The sequence below is a fragment of the Labrus mixtus genome, chromosome 4 (assembly GCF_963584025.1).
Source record: "Labrus mixtus chromosome 4, fLabMix1.1, whole genome shotgun sequence".
Classification (NCBI taxonomy): Eukaryota; Metazoa; Chordata; class Actinopteri; order Labriformes; family Labridae; genus Labrus; species Labrus mixtus.
In genome coordinates this window covers 9750862-9760737 of record NC_083615.1, presented here as the reverse complement: position 1 = coordinate 9760737, position 9876 = coordinate 9750862, and the positions used below count along the sequence as shown (strand labels likewise).

The 9876-nt window shown below is 40.3% G+C and overlaps 1 protein-coding gene across 1 annotated transcript; it reads left to right on the top strand.

The window, feature by feature from the left end:
• The first annotated feature begins 3737 nt into the window (after nt 1–3737).
• On the top strand, nt 3738–9518 carry LOC132972723 (interleukin-17 receptor A). The gene is made up of 11 exons (XM_061035763.1): nt 3738–4985; nt 5072–5093; nt 5359–5502; nt 5601–5719; nt 5801–5921; nt 6174–6221; nt 6305–6465; nt 6586–6660; nt 6760–6829; nt 8078–8173; nt 8260–9518. Exons 1-11 carry the CDS (start codon nt 4887–4889, stop codon nt 9180–9182), a joined length of 1878 nt encoding a protein of 625 aa, XP_060891746.1. The 5' UTR covers nt 3738–4886; the 3' UTR covers nt 9183–9518.
• The last annotated feature ends 358 nt before the right edge of the window (nt 9519–9876 follow it).

The following is a 9876-nucleotide window of genomic DNA, read 5'->3' as shown; positions in this document are numbered from 1 at the left end:
GGTCACAGGCATTTTTATTTTCAAACCCTGTTTGAAAATAAAAACCCTGTTGACACTGTCTCTCATCAACTCTCCTTTCTTTTCTTTTCCTTTCTTGCATGCCACTTAGACTCAAGGTTGAACTGATTAGATCTATGATGATGAGAGGTCAAAGGTCACTGTAAGGGCACAACTTAAGCATAGTATAACAAATTGTCTGAGTTAGACCTGCTGTTTTAGTAAAGTTTCTCAGGGTAACACTTGTTTTAGATAGATAGATAGATGTATCTATAATATTTAGGACTAAATGCCAAAGAGCCGAGCATGAACGCAATGTGACTAAATATAACCGTGAAAGAGGCTCCTGATCAACCTTTTATAACACTCTGGTCCTAGAAGGATAATAAAATGTGTATGAAAGCCCCATGACGACAATTACACCACATACATCCACGCAACTGTTAACTTGTTGGATTACTCGAGTATTTTTAGTATTTAAAATGACAGATTTCCACTCACACATTATACATAATGTGAAAATAAAACGCTTGTAACACAGCTAAAATGAGTTTATTTTTCTGCTCCACAGGGACTGTAAGCTGCAGATATGTCTGAGGGGTAAGTACCTGCCTCTAATAAGAGACATATTATATATTTTTTATTATTATAAGTATTTTTAGGATTGAAAATTACATATTTCCACTCACACATTATACATAATGTGTGAATAAAATGTCCTGCCCTGTCTTGTTTTGTCCATCCTTTGTATTGTCCATCCTTGGTATTGTAACTTATCGTATAAAAACAAAGGCTTGATTGTACTTACATCATTTATTCATCACAGGCAACACATATTCAGTCAAATCCATTGGAAATTAATCAATACATTTTTCATTTGCGGTCTTTAGGCAGGTTCAATCAGTCAATCAACTTTTATTTGTATAGCATCAACTCATAACAAGTGTTATCTCGAGACACTTTACAAGAAGCAGGTAAAATACCTTACTCATTGTCTGTTAACATTACAAAAGAGCAGGTAAAAAGACCTTACTCATTGTTATGTTACAAAAAGCAGGTAAAAGACCTTACTTATTGCTATGTTACAAAGATCCGGCCTATCCATCATGAGCACTTTAGCAAAGCAGCAAAAGTTACAGTGGTAAGAAAAAACTGCCTTATTAAAAGGCAGAAATCTTCGGCCGGATCCCCGGCTCATGACGAAACAGTCTTCACAGGCCTAGACTGCGCCGGGCTTGGAAAGGGATAGGGGGAGAGATGGGATAAGATGCAGGAAGAGGGATAGAGAGCAAGGGGGTGGGGGGAGGTAGACCGTCCATCAGCAATCCGGTGGGGAGGGGAGGGGGTGTGGGGGGTTGTTCTGGCAGGCCGCCAACCCATGATCCGGTGGGGAGGGGGTAGTGGTGGGGTGGGGGTTGTTCTGGCAAGCCGTCAACCGACGATCTTGAGGAGCCTAGGAGAGCTCAAGAGCTCCCAGGAAAGTAGGTGGTTAGTGACTGAGATTTATAGATAGATACATGCAGTAATATGATGTACTGTATATGCAGAGAGAGAGAGAGAGAGAGAGGAGCTCAAGGTGCCAGTTCCCCCGGTAGTCTAAGCCTATAGCAGCATAACTAAGAGCTGGTCTACACCAGCACCAGCCCTAACTATAAGATTTATCAAAAAGGAAAGTTTTAAGTCTAATCTTAAAAATACAGACTGTGTCTGCCTCCCGGACCCCGGCTGGAAGGCGGTTCCAGAGGAGAGGAGCCCGATAACTGAAGGCTTTACCCCCCATAGTACACTTGGAGACTGTAGGTACCACCAGCAGGCCTGCACTCCGGGACCGCAACGCTCTCAAGGGACAGTACGGCACTAGTAGCTCCTTAAGATAAGATGGTGCCTGGCCATTTAGAGCTTTGTAGGTGAGAAGAAGGATCTTGAATTCTATTCTAGACTGTATAGGGAGCCAGTGCAGAGAAGCCAGGACAGGAGTAATGTGGTCCCATTTCCTGGTTCTGGTCAGTACACGAGCTGCAGCATTCTGGACCCGTTGAAGAGTCTTTAGAGATTTGCCAGAGCACCCTGACAAAAGAGAGTTACAATAATCCAGTCTGGAGGTAACAAATGCATGAACTAGTTTTTCTGCATCACTTTGCGACAGGATATTCCTGATCTTGGATATATTACGAAGGTGAAAGTAGGCTGTTCTTGAAACTTGACTGATGTGAGAGCTAAAAGACATATCTTGATCAAAAATAACTCCTAGATTCCTAACAGTGGTGCTAGATGCCAGGCTGATGTCATTAAGGACAGTCACATCACTAGAAAAAGTCTCTCTGAGGTTCTTAGGGCCTAGCACAATAACTTCAGTCTTGTCTGAGTTAAGTAGCAAAAAATTTCTGGTCATCCAGGTCCTAACGTCCTTAAGGCATGTTTCTAGCTGACATAACTGACTGGTACCATCGGGCTTCATTGATACATAAAGCTGAGTATCATCTGCATAACAATGAAACTGTATGGAGTGTTTCCTCATAATATTTCCCAGAGGAAGCATATATAATGTAAAAAGAATTGGTCCAAGCACTGAACCTTGTGGGACTCCATGGCAAACTTTAGTGTGCATAGAGGACTCATCATTAACATGTACAAACTGAGATCGGTCTGATAAGTAGGATTCAAACCAACTTAAAGCAGTCCCTGTAATTCCAAGCAAATGCTCCAGTCTGTACAACAGGATCCGATGGTCAATGGTGTCAAAAGCAGCACTAAGATCTAACAAGACGAGCACAGACAGAAGTCCCCTGTCTGAGGCTAGAAGTAGATCGTTTGTAACTCTAACTAGTGCAGTCTCAGTGCTATGGTGGACTCTAAATCCTGACTGGAACTCTTCAAATAAACTGTTGTCATGGAGAAAGTCACACAGCTGTTTAGCTACCACCTTCTCCAGGATCTTCGAGATAAAAGGAAGGTTGGATATAGGTCTGTAGTTAGCCAGAGTTCCTGAGTCCAGAGTAGGCTTTTTAAGTAGAGGTTTGATTACCGCTACTTTAAATGTCTGTGGTACATAGCCTGCCAGTAAAGACATATTGATCATATCTAATATGGAGTTGCTAACTAAGGGAAAGACTTCCTTAAACAGCTTGGTTGGGATTGGGTCTAAAAGACAGGTTGACGGTTTCGATGCAGAAATAATGGAATATAACTCTGAAAGGTTGATTGGAGAAAAACAGTCGAGACTAATATCTGGTCCTGGAACTGTCTCTGCCGTATCAGACGTATCTGCACCAGGTAAGGGCAGGAGGTTACCAATTTTGTCTCTGATGTCTAGAACTTTGTTGTTGAAAAAGCTAAGGAAATCATTACTGCTGAGGGCTAGAGGAATACAAGGCTCAATGGAGCCATGACTCTCTGTCAGCCTGGCTACAGTGCTGAAAAGGTATCTAGGATTGCCTTTGTTTTCCTCGATTAGAGAGGAGTAGTAGGCAGCTCGGGCGTGACGTAGAGCCTTCATATATCTTCTATGTGTGTATGTTTTTTTTAAATTGAAATGTATATATAAGAGTATTTGGTAATTTGGTAGCTTGTTACACCCTCTCAAATCATACAGTTTAGGTTGATATTAAACTTTAAAAGGAACAAAAAACAAACAAGTAAAAAAGAAATGCATACAGAATCAATAACAAAAAACTTAACTTCTGTTATCAGCTATGTTCATCATTACAGCATTATACTGTTGTATCATTTATAATCATCTGTCTATTACTTAGGTTTGTATCTGCTGCTTATAAATGCTTAATTCTGTTGACCAAATCCTGAACACAGCAGTTGAAAATGAAGGCCACCGTAGCAAGAATATTTGTCAGCCATTCTCATACAGTGGAGAGATCAAACACTACCTCGACAGTCTATTCTGGTCCGCTTTCTGTGGCACATGACTGTCTGTGTTTCTCCCTTAGTGTTATGTAAAGTGATACGGCTGAGCTCGACGTCCAGTAGGAGGAGACACAGTAAAGCTGAGACAAAGCGACAGAAATTAACACATAGTAACAGCCAGATTGTTGTCCTATATTATTTAATCCCCGGTAAACAAGTCTGTTTAATGGTCATAATCCTGGGCTGTGAGTTGGCTTCACGTGATGATCCTGTGAGATGTGTGTACCTGTGGGTTTAGTTTCCTGGGTGCTTTCTAAGGTCAGGCTGGGTGTTGATTTAAGTGAAGTCCTCCTGGTGACCTCTGGAGGTGTTAGTCTGTAACTTGTATAGAAAATACAGCCTTTGTTAATATGCATTTCTAACTTCTATTATTTCCTGTCTACTTAAGCCAAAATGTTCCTTAAAAAACAGTTTAATCATGGTACCAAAATTAGTTTTTTCTTCGTTTAGCTACTTCATTCTTCATGTATGTGACAGAGTTTTTGTACAGCAATTAACTGTGACCCTTTTCTCAGACTCCAACATGCAGTATAAACTGTTCATAGCAGACATTTGATCATTTAAGCTTGGCCACTGCTGCCCTCTAGTGAGTGGTGTTTCAATGTTTTACAATTGGCATCAATCTAATGTGCATTTACACAAAAAGCAACTCACTTTCTTGATACACAACTACTTATTAAAAATGCAGTTTGAACGTGCAGTATTTGTCTTGCCTGTGCAGAGACAAAGGAAACTACCAACCACATGAGATTAAAAAAAAAAAAAGCATCCTTCCTTTGTATTCAGATTTCAGAACCTGATAAACATGCAACAAATAACAATGTTTGAAATGAGATCAGAGTGAGACTTCTTTGTGTTGTCGTAGCAAAACGACCCGACACACTTCCCACATTGAGTTAACTATTTTTGTTGAATCTTGAGTTTTTAAAGCTTGTCCGTCTGTGTTGCGGAGTCACAGCGGCTCCACCAAAATGAACCATGTTTCTTTTTTCCTCTGTTGTGTGACTGCGGGACTAGCGGACTGGTCTTCTCTCAGGACTCTAGACAAGCGTCTGGACTGCCGTCAACCAGTGAGTAATCACTCAGTTGTGGAAAATTAGTATGTGAGCAATTTTGAAAAATGAAAAATGAAAGAAACTCTCTTCTTTTTTTTCAGGGTCTGGAGAAATGTGAAATTGGTAAGTTGGTTATCTTTAAATTCAGTAAAGTAAAGTCCAACTATTATATTGCATTAGCATTTTGTTTGACATAACTTTTGCAGTTGACTGGGTTTCTTCCAAACATCACAGTGTTGTTATTGTTAGCTTGCTGTTGTAATTTTTTGCTGGGAAAAACTGTTTTTTTTTGACAATTATTTGATTTGGCTTCCATCATATATAATAAAACAGTCATGTAATATATTAACAACATTACACTTTATACACATTGTTCCCTTAATTTTAGAAAACTGCTCAGAGAGCCACATGATGGTACCGAGAAAAGAAGCTCCCACCGGCCCGGATTGGGATTCTGATCATGTGGGAGTCTGGATGGACGATGATGAGCCTCATTCTGTCGTTAATGTGAAGTGGAAGTCATTGATAAATGGTAAGTGATGATCATCTCTGCTGTTCTGATACCTCAAAATATGACTTATCTAACTAGAGGAATCTTTCATGTCAAATGATACATTCTTTCTTTCACAGGAGGTATACGCAAACTTCATGGATCAGTGATAAGGATTCAGGATGATACTACAAATCAAAGTATGTGTGTGCAGTATTCTTTCAGGCTCGACAAAGTGTTCAATCCAAGACAAGAGAGGGTGAGATTGTATTTGTTTATTATTATTATCTTATCATATAAGTTAATAACAAGACAACTAAGACTTCTTCTTTCTCTTAAGTGGATTTTTTCTTTGGATGGCGTTGTGGTTGAACCGGGTAGGACGTACACAGTGTCCGTTTTTAATTTACCAGAACCTGAAATTGGAGACTACAGGATTGAAAAGCAAATTGCCATCCCAGGTGAGCAATAAACAATATGTAATGATTATATGTTGTGTTCAGGTATCTCTACAGGTTGTTTCTTTTTCACATTCTTTTGAATGTATCATTACAACAATATGAATCAACAACATCTTTTGGATGTGTAAAATTGCTTTGTTTTGCGTCCCAGAGCGTCTTAAAGTGTCTCGTGAGTGTTCAGGCATGTTTCACTTTTCACTGACTTCTTCTGTATACAACAGAAATCTTAATCTATATCTCTGTCACAAGCAGGATGTAGTGACAGGAGGATCCAAAAGTCCCTACCGTGTCTGCAAAATGGTAAAGATAACAATCTTTAAATCTCGTACGTTTTGTTGTGAGACTTCTAGGGGAATAAAATCTGCATTTCTGGTTATTTTCAGGTAGTCTCTGGGATCCTCACATGAGCTCTAATCTGTCTGCTGATAGGGAGCATAAAAAGTTATCTCTTGTTTTGGGATTTGAGGCGGCACAGTACTCAGAGATGTACAAAGTCTCTGTGATCCAGAGTCATAGTTTGCTTCGCTCAGAGAATATCTCAAAGGTATGTTATCCTCTATCTGTCTCTAACAGTTTTAAATCATCGATTACAACAATGCAGACTGCTTTGTTAGCATGAACACACAAGGAGTTGTTTCTCACTGTCATTTCCTCCCTTGTAAAGGAAAACAGAACCTATCTGAATGTGCCATTTGAGTTTGATTTGTGGGAGCTGTCTCAGTGTGACATGTTGATAACGGTAAGTTCAGTTCTCAGTCTAGTTTAACGTCCCATACATAAAGGTTGGTAATGTTATTAGTCTTGTAAATTTCACCGTATTACTCTGCTTCTTCTTCAGATTCAGCCATTTTTCATTCGATGCAAGAATGACTGTTTGCGTTGGGAGAATACACTGAATTACTGCCAATGTAAGTACCTTTTCTCTTTTTTTTACCAATTTAGACAGTTAGCTAGAGTTATACAGTAATGTGTGCAGAGTAGCTAGGAACCTCGAAGTACAAATAAGATTTGAAGGGTTGTTATCAATGGGCCTAGACCAAGTTACTACTGGATACTTCAAACAAGCAGAGCAATGAAAAGTGTGACATGGTCTGTTTGGCTATGCAGCTTCATAGTTCTAACATACAACTCAAACAACACTGAAGTGAAGATAGCACTCAGACATTTGGCATGACAGGATTCAATAGCCAACGCATAACCTTTTGTAACCAATGAGAACTACCTCACAGTTTGTTTGATACTCCTTTGATGACCGCTTCAAGACAAAACTGTCGACGAAAAGTCCTGAAACAGTTCTTGAACATGTTACTCAATCAATCATGAGATGTTTTTTGGCCTGACCTGAATCAAGCTGGATGAAAATCTGTCTGAAGGGGACCATTCCCATCCGTATGCGCGAATACAGACAATCATTCAATCACTTGTTCATAATCCTTAAAGACTGGATATGCAACATTGTACACATAAATGTAGCAGAAATCAAGTAAATCCTCTGAAAGTCACTGTGTGAGTCATGACTGTCTACAATGAGTGTGACACCGGAGTCCCGCTGTCTGTGATGTTGTCTGAGCCGTATCTAAAGCGTGTTTACATGGACGGGACGGCCAACCGGCTCATCCCCTTGCGTATAAAAGTAAGCGTTTTTAGATCTTGGTCATTTTGTGTAAATTGACATTCAGTGTGAAGCTACAAGCAAACTAAAGAGCGCTAGCATAAGCATGCTAACACCACAATGCAGCTCGAGTTGTTTTGGTTTCATGCTGGTGCTCAAGGATCTACTGGATCAAAAAGTTGCATATTCTTCCTTTAAGGCTTGCCCCCCCCCCCCCCCCCCCTTGACTAAAGCAGTGTCATTACTGTTGTTGTAGGTGTCAGAATACTTTTCCTTTTGAGTTGGAAAGTTGTGAGATTTTGTGGGTGAATTAAAAAAGAGTGATCATGTCAGGGCAAATAGTCCCACAGTTCACAAAAACAACAAGAAGCAATACAATTTTTGTTTATCGTATCAGAACATTAGTTTATTGTGCTTGTATTTCAACAAGCCGTTAATTACCTTTCAATTGTCTCTGATTAATGAAAGACCGTCTGGATTGGTTCTAAACCGCCAGGTTGTAAATCACTTTTAATCACTTTCTTTTTCTTCCTGGTCGTTTCAGATTATCCACCACGGACCTTGTTTATAAAGACTGCTGTTGGGCTGCTGGTCATTGGTGTTTTTCTTGCATTTTTAGTGCGGAGAGCGTCTCATGAAGGTCTGCATTCTGATTATTTCTCTTTGTTGAACAGAAAATTGCAGCTTGAATGAATTATTAATCAATGAAATGTATCTTCTCTTAAGAGCCTGTGATCATATCCTCATGCGCTGATGAAGAACAGCCAGAAGGTTTCAAAGTGCAGGAGAGAAAAAGAGTTCTCATCATTTACTCCCTGGACCATCCTTTATACAAAAACATCGTTCTCAAGCTCTGCGCCTTCCTGGTGACCAAATGTGGCACTGAAGTGGTCCTGGATCTGCTGGACTCTACTAGACTGGGAGTGCTGGGAAGCATCCAGTGGTTAGACTGGCACAGACGAGAAATAGAAAGGTCTTCAGATAAGATACTCATCCTGTGCTCAAAAGGAGTTCAAGCCAAATGGCGAGCCATGTGTGGAGACAGACAGGTGTTTCTGCGAGAGGATGCACGCTCACTTGTAGGTGACATGCTCAGTCCGGCCCTCAGCCTCATGGTCCCACATTTCATCCGATCTGCATCATTTGAAAAGTACATCGTGGCTTACTTTGATGACGTCTGTTCTGAGGAAGACGTGCCTTCACCTTTCCACATTACCGTACGATACAAGCTGATGAAACAGTTTGAAGAGCTCTTTTTCAGGATCCTAGACACCGAAAAGCACAAGCCAGGCAGTGTGAACCGCATCGAAGGACTATCAGAGGGCGAGTACCACCACTGTCCCTCAGGCAGAGACCTGCAGGATGCCATAGAGGCTTTTCAAGTGTACCAGCTGGAGCATCCACAGTGGTTTGAAGAAGAGCTACTGGAGAGTTCAGAGCTGGAAGTCGAGGAGAGCTCAGCTCAGATCTGTCAGGAAGCAAAAATAACTACAACCTTCAATACAGGTTGTGAACCTGGCTCTGCAGGTTGTACCCAAATCATCAGTCCTGTAGAGACACGGGAAAGTGGTTTTACTATAAATGCACTGAATTTGAGTGAAGAGTGTCACATGCACATCACAGCTGAATACAAGCCTCCAGACAGTTGAGACATTTAACAGTTTGATAAATACACGCAAAGCAAGTGTTCCTTTTATTGCTTTTTTTCTGGTTTTATGATGTAAACTATTTTTCTTCTTTCCTTTTCCCCCCTTTAAATCTCATATAACCTTATGGAGTGCCAACATCATCAATAATGGTACAACAGTTCATTACAACGATCTACAAAGAGCTCCTTCAATAGAGAATGAAGCTAATGAGCTATTTAAATATTCTCCAGTGAATGACAATATCATACAAGCAAGAAAAGAGAGAGAAGTCAGCAGTGCATGTAAACATGTAATGTACTCATACGACTTGAACAAATAAATGAGAGTCTTGTCAAACGTCAGTCTCCCTGTGGGTTTAAAAAAAGAAAGGAAAAATGTGGAGACAGAATCAGGATTACTTTGGTGGTTTAGTTTTTTTAATGTGTCTGATTGGTTTATATCAGTTCAAAAGTATTCTTGTTTTGACGTTTACTATCACATACTTTTACTCTGGAGGTAACACCAGTTTAGTTAAGACCCCAGGGATCTGTGTTTGATGCGTTTGGGCTGTGTAAACAGTGCCGGGGTCAAAGTTCAGACCCCCGGGCAAAGTTTACAGCATTTTTGTTGCAGTTAAGAAGGTAAGCACCAAACCCTGTTTGTAGTAAAGTGATTTATCGGTAATATGCTGATTGAATGTATGTTCTGTGTATGT